This window comes from Vulpes lagopus, chromosome 6 (genome assembly GCF_018345385.1).
Source record: "Vulpes lagopus strain Blue_001 chromosome 6, ASM1834538v1, whole genome shotgun sequence".
Taxonomy (NCBI): Eukaryota; Metazoa; Chordata; class Mammalia; order Carnivora; family Canidae; genus Vulpes; species Vulpes lagopus.
In genome coordinates, this window is record NC_054829.1 from 77,221,171 (window position 1) to 77,239,199 (window position 18,029).

Consider the following 18,029-nt stretch of genomic DNA (forward strand, 5'->3'; position numbering starts at 1 on the left):
TGCCGCTCAGGAGCTGGCGTTTCAGGGAAAAAATTGTTATAAAAGAGATGCTTATTTATTCGCTTGCTCTGCTTTCACCTTGAAAATTAACTTAGTTTTTCTAATAGTTTTAAATTGTTTTTCTAATGACACACTCCCTTTTTAACGTAGGTAAGGCTTTATGCTTCTTGACCTGTAGTGGCATAAGAGCATATAACATTTCCTAAGGTTACAGACAAAGTAGAACTAACCCTGGCACTGCCATTAGTTGGACCCCATCTCCTGCCTTCCCTGGCCAGCAAGGCACTTTCCTTGTCAGCGGCTACACCGCACGGTGGGACTGCCCGAGGGTAAGTTGTCAGTGGACAGTGTTCTTTTCTGAAAACTTTGCACAATTTCCAGTAGGCATTGGTGGTTACGTTTCATCCATCCCCAAAGAAGGTTTTAAAATCCATCATTTTAAAACTGTACCTGGCATCTGATAACTATAGTTTATATAGTCATCCACTCATCTTTTAAAAAGAAAACTTTTATTTTTGATTCTCGCTAATGAATGAGGTTGCATGTTTTGGACTCAGCTAAAATGAGACCTGTGGATCTCGGGTTTGGTGTTGCATTGTACCTAAATGAGGGGGAAGGCTCCTGGCACTGCTGTAGCTGTAACCCAGAATGACTGTCCTGTTTTACCTTTCCAAGTGGATTAATAGCATGCCCTCCATCCACTGTATTCCAGTCCCCAGGTTAATTGTTCAAAGACATTGTTGTAGATTTATTCTCTGACTCCAGCCACTCAGAAATGGAAAGATGTGGCTCCTATTCAATACCAATGTGATGACCAAATCTAATAGATAGTTTTATGTTGAGAAAATGAAAATCAAAGAGTATATCCTTCTACTATAACATGGAGTGGTTTCAAGAAATCACTCAGAAATTCTAAATTACAGGCAAATGGAAACTAACTATATGTTCTTTAATTCAGTATTAAAATTTTGCTTTTGCTTGTTGTGTAGAATAGCTTACTCAGATTCGTGGTTTTAATTTCTGTCAATTCCATAATCATTGCATGAGTATTCACCATCACCGAATGCTGGTGCTGGAGCTCCTAATTTTCCTTTCTTTTTTATTTATTATTATTTCTAACTTTTTTGTTTTGTTTTTTAACTTGCAGTGCAAGCTTCACATAAAGCCTGGCAAGCCAAGGATGGTCCCGCATTCACCTGCTTTTGCAGTAATATTGTATCTCTGCCATCTGTGTCCTTTTTATTTTTTTTTACCCTTCCCCAGACACCAGTAACTATTAACTCATTTCGCTAAATGTTGTTGGGTAGTGAAAAATGGTAGAACAAGAGAATAACACCAACAGCTATGTGCAGCTGGACTTTGTTTCTGGAAAGTAAATGATTTGCCTTTTATGCCTGTTCAGAGTGGCAGCAGGAAGCATGCCTGTTGCTTGTATGTTGCTTTGGACCGAGGGACGGAGGGTCAATGGCTCCATGTACGTCTGTCAGGAGAACTTCTCACCGCCTCAGCAGCTGAACTATAACCCCGAATACCCATGACAACAATTTGCCTTTCTTGATTTCTCATCTCCATGGTGGCAGAAGCCCTGAACTCACTCTGCCTCTTTCCACACCTACCCCAACCCAAGGTAGCTTCGTATGTAGGCAGAATGATGGTTCAACTTTTTAGGACTTTGACATTTGCATGGATTTTTCATTACTATAATAACATTATTTGACCTGTGTTGTGGGTCTCATCAGATTGTCCCCTCTTACAGCTTTAAAAATGTTTCTGAACCACCACCACCCCCCTCCCCTCAGATCCTGGCCAAGTTGGACCACAATGAGAAAGCTGATCATGTTCCCTTTTATCAGCACATTGACCCTCTCAGAGAGACCTGCAAGGTCAGGTCATGTAACATTGCCTAGTGGGCTGCCCACAGCCTCCCTTTGCTTGTAGTAAGCACTCTTTCATACTCTCTGTGGGCAATAGCTGATTCTAGGACATCAGAATTTCAGATAATACTTTTCAATAATCATGAGACAATTTTCAGAAATATATTAAATAGAAAATTTGTTATAAATTCTGTATCATTTGCAGCACCAATTCTGAGGGGACCTTGTCAGTTCCAGGTAGGCATGGGAAGGAATGTATAACACAAGCCCATGAGTGGAAAAGGTAGAAATTCAACTGCACATCCAGCATCCTTGCATGGGCTCCTTCCCATATTTGGCAATAAAGGGAAGAAGCAATAGAACAGCTGACCTTGCAAATCCAGTTGTCTTGAAGGAATCTCCTCCCCTTTTCTCTCACCATGACTAGCTCGACCCGATCTCTGCATCCAAGCATCGTCCCGCCACAGGGATTAGGGCCAACGCACACACCGTGACAGACTACATACCACATTCGTATGGGGGGGGGGCATGTTTAATCTGCCTTCTCTATTCCTTTGTGAGGCTTATCTTTTCATCATCTTGATTCCCCCTCTGCAAACAAGATTGTGCCGCCTCCTAACTCTGTAGTCTCCTGCTTCTCACTTGAAAGAATAATACATCTCACGAACTTGCTGCTCACATCTGCACTTCCTTCTGGCCACCACTAGTGTACTTTAGGTAAACAGAGTGGAATATGCTGTACCCTACCCCCCCCACACACACATACCTTTTTTTTTTTTAATAAGTCTCTAGTTGATTCCAATCAAGTTTTCTTCCCTTCTCATCCTCAACCATGCTTTTCGGGGAAAGAATTTATGACTTTTCATGAATTGATTTGACCTATAATTAGGCAAAGTAAAAATTCAGTTTCACTGAAGGCCAAAGCTTGAAACTGCCAAATAGAAGCAGCAGTGGGGGTATAAAGACAGGTTTAGGAGCCAGTGGACTAATGGTTTTATTTTGCTTTGTTTTTTAATTATTCTAGTCCAACACTAGTACTGGAGCAGCCAAATACTAGATGGCATGCCGATTCTAACCATGGCTGATTTTGCTCATATGCTGTGCACCAGACAAAAGCTTGAATACTTGTGTGCTTGTCCCAACCGCTGCTTGTGTAAGCATTTTTGTGCCTTGTAACAGAACATACACTTCTAAAGTCCAAAAATGGTCACTTTAAAATTATCATTTTTAATGCATCACTAAAGCCTTTTCAAAAGTGAGCCTTGCTGTGAAAGGCATCCAGCTGACTTTTTGATTCCTAGATTGTTGATTGCCCCCCCCCCCCCCCCCCCCCCCCGGTGAAAATTTTCACAACAAAATAAACCATATGGAGAGTCAGGGAATAAAAAGTCAAAAGAAAGTTCTAGAAGCTTTTTTTTTTTTTTTTTTTAATATGTTGCTTCTGAACTCTTTTTCTGCCCCCACTCCCTGGCCCCGTTTGGTTTGTTGCTGCCCTTCTCTTCTTTCTGTATCTGTGCCTTTTTTCACAGTAGTCCTTGGCTCTGCACGGAATAAATGATACCCTCAAATCTAATTGGATGTGCTTTCGCCTTTGCATGTAAGTACAGTAGTAAGAAAACTTTGGGATCTTTCTTTTTTAAATTAGAGAAACAAATGGGATAGATGGATTTTATTTTTTTCCTTCTTGGAGGGAGGTAAGGAGGTAATGGTTTGAGTAGCCTTTGTTTATTTAAAAAAAGACAATATATTTAAAGTAGCCACATTTGTACCTTTTCCACAAGAAATTCAACTTTTCCTTGATACCAGTATGAAAGTCAGAAATTATTCTTCCCAGGCTGTGTCCTACACAGTATTGTGGGCATCACTGGATACTACAGAGGGCCCTTGGTTCTGAGTTTGTAATAAAGTTAGTATAAAAAACTACCAACTTTCCTTTGCAGAAATCCAAGAGGATAATATTTTTTGTTAGATTGCCTTTATGCCTGCTTGCTTTTTTGATGATCTTGGTTTAATGGTTTTCCCTCCTAACTGCTGGCAGTGAACACTTTTTTTTTTTTCTTCAGTCAGAAGCTCTAACTAGCCTCTCCCCATAGTTTCTGCTCAACCTTAATGACCATTGCTTCTGGACCTCAGGTCCCTGTAACAGTTGTATAGAATGTAGAATGTGATGGAAAAGCATTTGTGAGAATTTTCTGGCAGTTAGAGACTATGTTTTCCCAGCCTAGGCTCCTTATTGGTCAGTTTGTCCAGAAAATGCATCTCAACCAGGGGAGCATTTAATGTCGCACTGGGCACAGGTTACTTATTATCTTCCTTCTCTGCTTTGTAATATCACCAGCAATAACACTTATTCTTCATATCTTGTGCACCTCAAATGGATTGAGTTTCTTCACTTTCTTGACATATCCATAAGTGTTTCACATACAGACTGTTGAATTTGGGTTTCAGCTGTTACCAACCCATGTCATACTGTCTGTGTAGTCCTTCCAAACCGTCCTTTCAGATCCCTCTGCTTTGCCATTTGCAAGTGTCTGAAATCATCAAGTCTCTGCTTCCAGAAGTCTTGGTTCCATTGACAGGATACATAAGTGATGACTCTTTAGTAGAAATTATGACCTACAAAGTCTAGATTGTACGTAGGTATGAAGGGAATTTTCTAAATAAAAGCTGTGAACAGCATTAGAACTTTGTCTATTTCTTAATTTTAAAATACGCTGATATGCCTTAAACTGTAGTTGTAGATCATTGTCATTTTGCTGTTTGAAAATAACCAATGTGTTTCTAAAAGTGTTGTGTAATCTACCTTTGGTGTTAATGCAGAATTGTCATATATGTAAGCTGCATGTTAGACACTTGTCTTTTTTAAAAACTAAAATAATTGTATCAATATGAAGTATATCATTTTTTCAAGTAAGAAAGTAATCACTTAGCAAATATGCTCAGTAATTTGGTGTCTGTTAAGGTAGGAGAGTGGTGGACAGGTAATCTATGCATATATCACTAGTGCCAAGACACAAAGTGGGGGAAAATATATTTTTACCCAAACAACGTGTGCCCTTTTGTGAGTTCTTTTTAGTCAGTGTTTGGTATGCATATGTACACATGATTATTATATTGGATAAAAGAAATTGGAATGAGAGTCTCATGCTTTCCAGCCAGGTGGATTTCAAACGCTACTGTCTGGGCAGCAGCAACTTCTCCGATACACTTGCCATATGGTATCCTGTACTTCACATATGGTCTCTGCCACCCTTTCTCCCTTGTTCCCCCTCCCCTTCTGTCCTGATTATTGTCCCTGGCACCCCACTGTCCCCGGGCCCAGCTGAGGTATCCTCTTCTTCCCCGGCCTCTGGTGTCAGCGCTGCTGGGGCTGCTCACTCCAGACTCTGCTCACGGAAGTCATCCCTTTTACTGATACGCTGCTGTTCTTTCCCAGTTGTTGTAGAAAAGCTCCTTTTTTTTTTTTTTAACTTGAAGAATCAAATTTGAACCTGAATCTTTCTTTTTTCTCTTCTGTAGCTTCTTCTTTATGTAACCATCCTGTTGACAAGCCCTACTCTCTCCTAATGGACATAGAGCATTAGAAGAGCAGGAGCTGTCTGTTCACACGTGTTGGGGAAGAGTTACCTCATTTCCACCATCGCCTCCTATTCTTTTAAAGTCCGGGTCAAATACCGCATTGCTGTTTGTATTTGTCAATGTCTGTTTACAAACCACTGCCTACGGTGGTTACCTAAGTGACTTCTCACTACCAAAACCAGGAATATTTAATAATGCTTAAAAGGAAATTGAGTGAAAAAGAGAACTTGGGTCAAGACCCAAGGTAGCCATGTGTTGGGATCCTCTCGCTTAGCTGTCACATTCTTGAAGTTGCTGATCCGAGAACTCACGGACGAAGACAGCTCGCACCTTCTTCAGAGGTGGTCAGCCACCTCCAGGCCCCACAAACTCAATGTCATGTTAACTCGACTTCTCTGTCCCATAAGCAACATTTTGAGCAGCCCCATCAGGACCCTCAACTGTCAATCAGGTCATAAGATCTGGGCAACACTCTCCCTTTTGTTAGTTTTATGGGTTGTCTTGGAGTTTGGGATTTTTCTTTTTTTTTTTTTTAACTTTTGATATTGCATGAACGAACAGATGGCTACAACTTTTTTATTTGGAGTGTTCTATTGATGCAATGTTTTTATTTTTCAGCTGACCATCTGCCTCTTGAGAGAGAGAAGTGGGCATCCTTCCTTTAAATTCAGGAACCACTGTTGTTTTATTTAACTCTTTTTCTGTGACCTGCATCTCTTATATAAGTTGTTTTGGGTTTGGGATTCTGTTTTTGGGGGAAAAAAAATTTTTTTTTTCCAGTTAGCCAGTTCTGCTTTATGTATTGATTATTCAAACTTAGTTTGGTATCAAAATTACACCAGTTTTTAAGGGGAAATTCAAGTGAAGTTTAAGTCACAATTCTGTTTAAGAATATCTCATCTCAGATACAACCAAAAGAAATCCCTCTGCTGTCACTGGGATTTTGACCTTCAAGTCGTAATCATGCTAAAAATGTGCCAGTGTTGGGCAGAGGACTTTTCCCTCTAGGACTCAATTTATACTTAAAGGTACCTTAAAATAACTTTCTGGCGCATCCTTGCCTTTTTATTTATTGTGAAGCTGTGCTTTACCTTGTTTCCAGAGTTTTTGTGTCCCGGTCCATGGGAACAGCGAAGTATAAAACCTGTCCCAGGTGACAGCATCATTACAATGTGGTTCTGATCCACATTGTCCTCCAAGTTACTCAGATGGTTTTCTCTACCATGGCTGTGAAAATAGATTTTGCTGGAATCCACTTAAAACACCCCCAACATACAAACACACACACTTCCAGCCATTGAGGCTATGATTTCGAATGCTGACCCATTTGTGAGGGGCTAGAGAGAGGCAGGGCTTCTTTTACTTTATTAGCAGTCACCTCTAAGGGGCAGTTTTCATAATCAAGGGACAACTTTCAAATTCATTTCTATTTTAGACCATGAACATGCATTTTAAGTTACCTTATAATTTCATTACTGGTCCACAGTCTTAGCTTATTTCCTCATTTTTCAGCCCCCTATAGGGAAGACCATAAAAACTATTGGTGGCATGAGCTGCGTTTGGTAAAGATCTTTAGGAGTGTTCCCCTCTATTTGAGAATGGTAACATGGTTTTCTGTTGAAAGGTGAAATGATGAAGCAAAAGTCCCTGCCTCTTGAGTCCTTTACTTTTTGGAATGAGGTCATTTAGAGCAATTGGATGAGCATGTTGGCAAGAGGCTTTCTTAGATACATTTAAATGCAATAAAGTCAAATGCATCAGAGCCACTACATGGTCAAAATAAAAGCGTCAAGAGCCATCCTCCCCTCCATATTACATTATAATCGATAAAGGTATAAATCTGCTAGTGATGTCACCAGTGGCTTGGGGGTAGATAAGTGGGTCCCAACTCCTTTAACTGATGCCAGAGCATGACATATCAGTTTTGTAAGTCAAACACAAACACCCTATAACGTGTAACCACTGTAAGCACTAAGTATAATAATTGATTTTATTTTTAATATTTTAATATGAACTTAATTAACCCTGTCACTCATTTTTAAAAGTTCTGCATCAAGGTGTAAAGACATTTTTTGAGCAACATTTAAAAGTCAGATCAGACGCCTTTTATTCTTTAAGTAAAGAAATGTGTAGTCTATTGTTGCTAGTCCCTTTTTTCTCCCATTATGGCCAGGTTAGAGGAAGTATGGGGAACAGGTTACTCTAGGTTGGCCTCTGTTCAGCTACCTAGGGCAAGCTGATCATGGACACCACTGATCAAGTGCACTGTCCTCTCCGTTGATTTGGCATTTTACCCTAGTTGGTTCCTTTTCTCAAGTGTTGATAAAACAGATAGTTGGTCATCCAGCAGAACTTGAGAACCTAAGAGCTGTGAAAACACTCCAGGGCTAATTATTATCAGTAATAATTATTTGCTTATCCCAAGCTAGATTGTGGAAAAGCAGAGCAAGAACTGAGTCATCTGAACCGGTTTCCATTGGTAACGGGTATTTTTCATTTAGTCTTTTAAAATAAAAACATTACTTGATTTCAGATATAGACTGCCTTATTACTTTCAGCAAGTGTAGTCTAGATGGTCAACTTGAGATTGGCACAGCCCACATATAAAGAGAAATCTTCTGAATCAGTATCTGCTGAGCTGCTGGGACAGAAAAAAATTAGGTCATTTTCCCAATATGCTTCACCAAACTCTCCCCTCCGCCAATTCCTGACAACTATAAAATGAAACCTCCCTCTTAGTTATTGATCATTTTTGCCTATTGGCCCAGATTATAAGTAAACTGTTCCTAAATATCTGAAAAACTAAGTACATAATTTTCACTGTATTTAAATGCTTCTACACAAAACCTTTTGCTTTGCAGATGACTGTCATCTTTCCATCCTGGAGACTGACAGTGATGTCAATGTGGATCGCTTTGAAGATCCTTGTACTTGAGTTCTTAAGACCATGCCATTTAGTCCTTGTGATGGATACCATCTGGCCTTCTGATCAGTTTCTACCAAGTAGCTGAAACTCCCCGGTTGGTGAAGGGATTTAATATGTTCATTTGAAAAGACTAATTCTGAGCCTACAAGTCCACTCCTCCCTTTCCAACCTTCCTATTCTGACAAGTAGCTGTACACGAATGAGATCTTTGGGTAGTCAGTAGAACATAGTGTGAGGCACAAATGAAGATGTCATGTCTGCCTCAAATCGGTTACCACAGTGCTGTGAGTGGCATTTCAGCCCACTATGGAAACTTTTTCAACACTACAGCACCTAGATCAGAGAAGGCAGAGACTATTATAATGAAGTTGGTCCCTATCCACTCCCCCCCCAACACACACACGCATGTACGTGTGTGTATGGGAAAGGGAGTACAGAATAAAGTGCTGGGGTTTGGTTCAACTGTGTACCCTCTGCACAATGCTCTCAGATCTGTGAAGGTGCTGTTCCAGTTCTCCTTGCTATTTACATCCATCCATCCACCTTCCCTACCCCTTTCCTCTCTCCCTTCCCTAATACTTCATTTGCTTTACTGTACCAGGCCTACATTAGATGCTGGGGATGTAGCCAAACACTATGAATTGCACTTGTCTCTGTATAGCTCATGAACACAGAAAAGTTTTGGAGCAAAAGAAAAGGTAAGCCCTTTCTCTGCGAAACTGCTAAAGACAGACTGTATTCTGAAAAGCAGAAGCCCTCTCCTCCCCCACCTTGCCCAGACTGCCTCTCAGTGGTTGCTTGCTTAAGGTTGCTCTTCATTCTAGAGTGTCCTCTTGCCTACCAAAATAAGCTGTTTCAGAGAAATGAGAAACCAGTTCACTGGGCCTGTGCTTTCCTATTACTGTACTGTTGTGTAACACAGTAAGATCAACAATTCTGACATTTGATGCGCTGATTATAGTCAAGAGAAAGGGAGAGGTTTTTCCCATTTTACCCTTTACTCAGAAGCTCCTGGAAACTAAAAAATGAGCTATAAACTCTTCCCCAATTTCTCTGGTAAGACATTCTTGGTTACCTCTTACTATGCCTTTTCAATAATCCAGAGATAGTAAGGTAATAGTACATTTTATATGGCCACTAAATTTATTATGGTGAGAGAAAGCTTTTAATTCCTTGATGCAACCAATGTTATATATGCCCGTATTTCATCTTTTCTGTCTTAATGAATTGGGTCAAATACAGTTCAAACTGAAAGCAGCAACGTTCACGGATGTGGGAACAAGTCTTCTCCATTTTATTTCTAGGTTACTTTGCAGGGCTAGGCAACTTGGAAAATTTAGGATTCGTTTTGTAAGACTGGTTCTGTTTTGGGTTTTGGTATGAGACCTAGCTAGACACAATCTGTCCCATACTACAGCAGATCTTGCTCATTTTCCCTCAGTCCCAGATATACAAGACTCCCGTGCCTTAAATTGTGATTCTGCAACTGCAAATGTTAATGTTTCGCAACGGGACGAGTGTTCAACTGCTCATTCTCATACAGTAAACCTAAGTAACTCAGTTTTTCCCCAAAACTCTAGAAAGATGCTTTGTTTTTCTAGAAGCACCATCTAGTGGCCAAAGCTCAAAACATTATTTAATACTGGGCATAGATAGGAGACCCTCTCAAACATTTAAAGGCTAATTTCTAGAGTTTTGGAGGCTTCAGAGATAACAACCATGTTAGAAAAAAACTTCATGTTAACAAATACAATGGGTAAAGATTGAAGTGAGAGATTGAACCTTGTTAAAAATTCTTAGCTATGTGGCATGAGACGATTCTCTAACCCTCAACTTGCTAGTGCAGACCAGGGATACGATCTTTCAGGATGGTTGTGAGAACATCTGGCACAATACCTTCCCTTTTCTAGATGAAAACGTACAAACTACCTTAAGGATAAGGATAAGCGCCTCACCATGTTGGCCAAGTGCCAGCAGCTTAATCACATTGTTAAGTGAAAGGCCACTGTCCTGCTCTGGGCAGTAATGCTCAAGCATGACTGACTTTTATTTCAGGAACTCCAGAATCCGTAAATTAGGAAGCTTATAAATCCAGGTATGTAGACTACAGAGGACACATATACATGTTGTTTCTAACGCAAGAGAAAGGAAATACTACTTTAGGGGGCGGGCACCCAAGTCTGGATCCAGAAGTCATTAGGAAAAATACAGGTAGGGTAATTTTCATCAAGAAAATCGAGACAAAAAAAAATTGAGACAATGAACAGGAGCATTCTTAATGAGAAATTCCATGCTGTTCAAGAAAACTGTGCTTTTTCTGTCTAAATTCATGAGCTCAGACCCCTCAGAGCCAAGACCCCATGGTAGATCAGGTCTTTGGGACAGTGAAGTGAAATAGTGCTCAGGAAGGTCTGGTCCCCAGCGTTCCATCATTTAATTGAACTATGGGTTAAACAGTTTGAGGCATTAGAGCTAGCAGCCCACCCATCCCAATTCAGTTTCCCATGAAAAAAATACCATGTTCCAAACTGATTCATCATCAATTTTTGGTAAGATTAGAAAACCTCCAAATCAACCAATTGAAATTTTACTGCCCTCTAACTTTTATTCAATCTGTAGCAGCTGACTAGAAACATCCTGACCCTAGACTCAATTTTATCACTAGCTTATACAACAAAAGTGCTCATTATCTGTTAAATGGAGGTAGAAGGGATTAAGTGCCATTTACTCTGTAGAAATGATGAATATATGTAGTTGTAAATTTCTCAGAGCTCCCACAATGCAGGAGAATTAAGAAACCGACCAGATGAAAATTAGGATAAGGGGGATTTTTTAAAATGTGTATCTACAAAGCCAATCTCCTGCTATCTTCACCCATAAATAGTTCATTTTTTAAAACTTCTCTCCCACTTCCTGTACTTACATGTAAGCAAAAGTTTCCCATTTGAATGGATTTTAACGTCCTAAGTAGGTAGGCAGTCCACCTTACCACAAGCCAAATGCTGACCTGAGAACACTCTTGCTCTGCTAACCTGGAACAAAACCAGTGGGCTTAATATGACGTTATCTAGATGCAGGTCTAGCGTGCTCTCTCAAACTGTTCCCTCAGATGAAAATTAAAATTCACTGTCTGGAAGGTGAGAGAAGGATACAGAAGAAAAATTCTTATGTCAAAACCTAATCCTCAGTCACATTTAAATCCCCTTCATGTTTTATTTTCTGTGAGCATGTATTTGGGATTTTTATAGTTTCTGTAGTTGAAATAGCAGTGCCTAAGCAATCGGAACTTGTACCTCTTTGCAAGCAGAAAAAAGTTAAAGATACAAAGGTTAAGGACAACTTTATTGCTACCAGAGGCTTTTATCATCAGTACATGGTTCTGACTGCAATACCTTCCTCAGACTGCACAAGGAGCCCAGGATCCAGAAATTAGGAGAAATACAGGTAGGGTAATTTTCATCAAGAAAATACTAATAGCTTAACATAAATCTAGGGTACTGAATTCAGTTATTACATGTTACAGACCCAAATCATAGAGCTGTCCCAATATCTAGAGAGTCTCTCCTACTGATTATAAATGAGTGAAAACTGACCAGTTACCAAAAACAAAAGAAACCAAAACCATAATCATTTGATATTTCTTTGGTGAGCACCTGGATATATTAACTTTATCACAAATTCTTTTATACAAATGTCAAATATGCTTTCAACAAATCTAACAGTGCCCTAATTATAATTACATGCCACTTTTAAGTTCTAAATTAAGATAAAAATGAAAACAATAATTTTGTTTCTGAACTCCAGGAATTGGAATGAGACAAACACAAAATCAATGTGGTAATGCTAGTCCTTTTTCTATTCCCACCTCTCATTTACATGGGGCAATTTTGAAGAACCCTTTTTGGATCAATCTGAATCGTGGATTAAACATGGCTGCCAGACTGAAATAATTTATTCACTAAATTGCTAAATAGTAATTTTGAGGGTTTCCTAATCAGTGGAAGTCAGGCTATACAGATCAACATGCATAAAGTTCATTAAGTAGTCAATAAAGCAGCAAACAAAAACGAGGAAAATTAAATCAGGATGCTGGAGACAGGGTGTGTGCCAGCTATGAATTTTGGAACTTAAAAAAAAAACACTGAATATGAATTTTTGATATGGGTACAATCTCCATTACATTTTAGTAGAGAAAGGATGGAACTGACAAACACTACAAAAACATTTTTACTTGAAAAAAAAAATTGGATCTTCTGAATTTTACTTTTTTTTTTCTTTTGGTCTTTATATGCTTAAATAATGTTGATTATAATTTACCACAAAAGTAAATGTTTTTTTTTTTTTTTTCTGGCTCACTTCAAATCAGCCTGATAAGGTATATACCTTTATATAGCCTTTCCATGGTTCTCCATGTTCCCATTCTCAGAGTAGTCTACCTTAGTTTGCACTTAAAGGTAACACTTGAGGCTACATGACAGAAACTGGCTGCAAAGGTGGACAAGGGGAAGCATGTCCCTCTTGCCTTGATAAATCAGTGCCACATACTGAACCCACATTTTCTGAAGCATTATCTTCATTATAGAGCCGTTTGATTCCATCATAGAAGTCATCCACTTCCATTTCCTCTACTTTGCGTTTAGCAGAGGTATGCTTGCACCCACTGGCAGCTGGGAGATGATGGTAGAAGGCTGCTGCACCTCTGACTGGCACTTCTGGTTTGCTGTTGTCCTTGGAGAAATCTAAATCTGGGCCTGGGACAGAGGAGGGATGTAATCTGAACACTCCTTTGTCACAGGTCACCAGGGTGTGCTTGAGGGGACGGTAGACATAAACGGAATTTAGAGGCAGGGAAGACTGCAGAGAAGAAAGGTGATGTGCCACGAGCTCCCGACAGTGGATCAGCTGGGAGCTATCCATCTGGGCCAGGAGGGAAAAAAACCCACAAAGTTGATCATGTAGTTAATATAGACTACTCTCATTTTGCTGACCACCTTCCCTCCTCCCCAGCTTTCTTTTCTCTCCCCACACCTTCTTTTTTTTTTTTTTTTTTTTTTTATTTATTTATTTATGATAGTCACAGAGAGAGAGAGAGAGGCAGAGACACAGGCGGAGGGAGAAGCAGGCTCCATGCACCGGGAGCCCGATGTGGGATTCGATCCCGGGTCTCCAGGATCGCGCCCTGGGCCAAAGGCAGGCGCCAAACCACTGCGCCACCCAGGGATCCCCTCCCCACACCTTCTAATTGAAACTCCTCTATTTCTCCAGCCTCCCTATCATCTTCTTAGGGAACATGTCCAAATCTGTACTTCTAATGTCAGACTCTTTGAAACTTAAATTCTGTATTTGCAATGATACGGTGAACATCTTCATGAAAACAGAAACTATTCTCTTTTGTTCACTATATAAATCTAACATCTACTTTTGTGCAGTCTATTCCCCCTGGCTAAATGACCCTTCACCCCACCCTCTTTGCCTCTTCTAATCTATTCACGAAGACCAAGGAACAGATAAACATAAACTTGATTAAGAATTTAGGGGAAAAAAACCAGAGGCATGAAAAATTTTAAGAGATGGGGAAGATCACCTGGCTAAGAATTTAGAACAATTTTGTTTTTAAAATAGCCAATAATTTAGAACAATTTAAGTATTTTTTTAAATAGCCAATGAGAACTTCTGATAAATTATATTTTTGTAGAAATTAGTAGGCTTGACAACATGAACAAGAACAGTTTTTGTTTAATTTGGAGGTTTCACTAATTCCTTTGTATTCTTCAGGATAGTTCAGGTATCCTTTCTGAAGCTACCCTTTGACTCCCCCATGCGCCTCACACACCCAAATTCCAGAATCTGTTTCTATTTCAGCCTGTCACCATACTCACATCATACTGTATTAAAATAATCTGCTTAACCATTAAGCTTTTCCTTTATAGACTATAAGCCCCCAAAAGGCAGGTGTTGCATCACATTCATCTTTATTCCCTAAGTTTCTTTTCTAGTACAATGACTACACATGGAAGGCTTTCAAAATCTTACCTGTGGTAAAGAGTACAATTAGTCTCTCTGTCCTACTTTCCCTATAAGTAGTTAAAATAATCTTCCTCTGGGATGCCTGGGTGGCTCACAGGTTGAGCGACTGCCTTCGGCTCAGGGCTTGATCCCAGAGTCCCAGGATTGAGTCCCACATCAGGCTCCCTGCATGGAGCCTGCTTCTTGTTCTGCCTGTGTCTCTGCCTCTCTGTGTCTCTCATGAATAAGTAAAATCTTTTAAAAAAATAAATAAAATTTAAAAATAAATAAAATAATCTTCCTCTAACAACATACATTTTCTCCCCTATTTGAATATTTTAGCGGCCCCCTCAGTGCCTACCAGAAATAAGCTAACCTTTTTAGCTTGGCATAAGACTCTCCACAATCTGACCCCAACCTTCTTTTTCAGTCTTATCTCCTGGTGTATCCTACACTGTGTTCCCCATTTCTGCCAAACAGGCTGGCACTCTCTAGTCTGCGCACAGCTTGCCCTCTTACTTTACCCCTGGTTCATCCTATTTCTACATGTTGAAATCGTATTACCTATTCCTTCCAGGTCTGGCTAACTGTCACCATCTCCAGGAAGCCTACTAGATTATTACCTATCAGGGATCAACTTTCCACTCTTGTGTATTTTATAAGTATTTTTGGATATTTCTTTTTTATTTTTTAAGGTTTTATTTATTTATTCATGACAGAGAGAGAGGGGCAGAGGGAGAGGGAGAGAAGCAGGCTCCATGCAGGGAGCCTGATGTGGGACTTGATCCAGGGTCTACAGGACCACGCCCTGGGCCGAAGGCGGTGCCAAACCGCTGGGCCACCAGGGCTGCCCATTTTTGGATATTTCTTAACCACATTTTATTCATACCTATATAACCTACAGTACACAGCATGACTGTTTGCAATACCACAAAGAAAATAAAGGAAAATAACGTATCTGCAAGAACAACGAACACACTTGGTCACAAGACTGGTTTTATCATTAAAAATATTCATTACTTGGTACCCAGAAAAGTATAAATGGAAAGAAGAATGAAAGGCAGGTGTTATCACAGTACAAATGTTAAAATGCCTAAACTCTTCAGAAACAATACAGAAAAATGACCATTTTTAATTTCTACCATTTGGTTCACTAATTTTTTTCCCTTGTTTGAAAGACACTAGATAGCACCCTAAGGGAATACTACTACTAGCTAGTCTTAGAATTTTTTTTTCTTCCCTTAAAAGAATTCATAATACTTAAAGATAGTCCCCAACTATGAAGCTTACAACTGTAGGCTACGACTTATCATGTCCCAGGGATGCAGAACAAGCTGAGCCATAATAAAAAGAGTGGAACAAAAACACAGAAGAAGGATGGGGGTTTATGGTTAAGGAGATAAGTACCTCTGTCAGTATTTCAAGAAGGCCAAACAAAAGGGAGATAACAGAAATGAAAGAAATTGGGAAGTGAAAAGGTTATAGTATAAAAATTACTTCTGAAAAGTACTTACTACTTTAATAAACTGTTCTTTAGCAAATGACTAATATTTAGGGGCCTAGAAAGGTAAAAGTATCACAAATATTCTAATGCCTTGATCACTGGGCTTAACATCACAGAACACTACAAAACAGAGTTCACACAGACGTGTGGTTTGAAAAAGGACATGTATTTTAAGTAAAAGGAAAACTATGCCACTGTAATCTTTCTCTGTGAAAAAAGTTAACAGAAAGTTATACAGTTGACCCCTGAACAACACACAGCAGTTAGGGGAACCAATTCCCATAGTCGAAAAATGTGCATCTAATTTTCAACTCCCCAAAAACTTTACTAAATAACCTAATGACCAGAAGCCTTACCAATAACATAAAGTCAAATAACAGATATTTTGTATTATACTTACAATAAAGCCAGAGAAAAAATGTTATTAAGGAAATCCTAAGAAAGAGAAAACACATTTACAGTAGTGTACTGTAGTGCAGTTCAAACCCGTGTTGTTCAAGAGTCAACTGCATTTTGAAAAATGATAGAGAAAGACATTATTCAAACCAATATCATCTATGTAAACTCTATTTCCATCCAACTAAATCCTATATCAAAAGAAATTCCTTCTAATCTACTACCTGAATTTGTTCTAAGGAAACAAATCAAGTATGATTTGTTGAGATCCAGTAGAGAAGACAAAACAAGCACATAAACTGGAATTACCATAATAACTTCAGACACCAGACAAGTCCTTTAATGAAACTGTAATAAAAAGATATAAAACGAACTCATTCTAATTGCAGGATGTTAAGTGGACATTGAGTGATAGTTTTCATGACTATCTTTCCAAATTTCAAATAATGGGAACCATTTTTAAGTAACCCTTGCAAAAAAAACACAACTGTAATGTAACTCACCAAGGAAGGTGAGGCAGACAGCATTGAAAGTCTATAGGGCAGACAGCCAGGGTTACTGACCAGAAGAACACAACACACATGACAGGTTCAGATGGCCCCAGGTTTGCTGGACAGCAAACACCTGCTGCAGCAGTCTGGCCTTACGAACCCTCAAGACCCTGGTGGGGAAGGCCTGCTACTGTACTGCCGGGCTAGGGATGAGGGAGATGATTACACTCACTCAACTCAGTAGAGTTAACATCCTGAAATGCTCAGTGGGTCACATTAATCAGAAAAAGGAGAATGTGAGTGTAGCTACATAGGTAGAACAATGAAAGAAGGGATAAGAGAAAGAAGTGTAGCCATTCCAGAAAGGTGACCAACAGGTATCATGGGAGCTAAGAGAAGCAGGGTTGGGCAACTAGGAAGGAAGCTTGCCTTTCAAACCAGGAACACTCACTGTACTTTGTCTGCAGTGAGAGGGAATAAAGACAGAGCCAGTGAGAGTGGTCTCCTCACAGTATGGGGTTGTCTATGATGGACATCAGTAGTCCCCTCAAACCAGGACACTGGGAAACACGTCAGAAGTAATTCTGGCATGATCTCACCAATACGTTGCAAAAATTTCCTATGCTAGAACCAAGAATGCAGAGAGAATATTTGATAGTACATGGCCTTATCACACGTCTAATTACAAAGATATTAGACCTGATACTCCTACCTAAACACAAGTGAATGCAGCAAAGACAGTCTTGAGCCTTAAAGAATCAGGATCCATCAGGTTTGGGCCACATATGTTGGCTATCAGTCCCAGTTGGTTTTAGAGAACTGTTTAGACCAAGTCCCAAAGTCTGTGATACTGTTTTTAACTATCTTTTCCATTATAATTTGAATACTATATGGGCAGAGACCTTTTTTCATTTTTTTACAATCACTGTATCCCCAGTGCCTTAGATCACAGATTTTTCAATACATGTTTGTGGACTATAACTATTCACATAAGAGAACGGAACAATGTTTTTTAAACTATGTCCTAACAGCCTGCAGAAGGGGAGAGGCCATGTTGAGTGAGACTGTACCCAACAGGTCTCTGCCCCAAATACATATTAGAAAGTAGTATTTTCCTACTTTATATTCTGGGATTGTGTACAAGATTTTGTTGGAGTCAAGGGAAGGATTCCAGTTCTAAAAGAAACTCTGAAAACCACTGAACTAAATCTTTAAGGTGTGCATGGGAAAGCACTGATTCTTTATTAAGCAGT

General features: G+C 39.5%; 2 protein-coding genes across 8 annotated transcripts in view; one reads left to right on the plus strand and one right to left on the minus strand.

The window, feature by feature from the left end:
- The window catches only part of SEPTIN11 (septin 11), a 92,772-nt gene extending 86,707 nt beyond the window's left edge, over positions 1-6,065 (plus strand). Inside the window, exon 10 of one of the 3 annotated variants that reach the window (XM_041759099.1) lies at positions 5,394-6,065. In XM_041759099.1, coding sequence (XP_041615033.1) covers positions 5,394-5,409 — 16 coding nt within the window. In that variant the 3' untranslated portion in view covers positions 5,410-6,065. Of the gene's footprint in view, positions 1-1,147; positions 4,920-5,393 lie in introns of those variants that run through there. The other 2 variants (XM_041759098.1, XM_041759097.1) reach the window with 2 other exon arrangements.
- A 5,637-nt stretch (positions 6,066-11,702) lies between these two features.
- The window catches only part of CCNI (cyclin I), a 40,908-nt gene continuing 34,581 nt past the window's right edge, over positions 11,703-18,029 (minus strand). For all 5 annotated transcript variants that reach the window (XM_041759093.1, XM_041759091.1, XM_041759095.1 and 2 more), the window contains one exon: positions 11,703-13,296. In XM_041759093.1, coding sequence (XP_041615027.1) covers positions 12,847-13,296 — 450 coding nt within the window. In that variant the 3' untranslated portion in view covers positions 11,703-12,846. The remainder of the gene's footprint in view (positions 13,297-18,029) is intronic.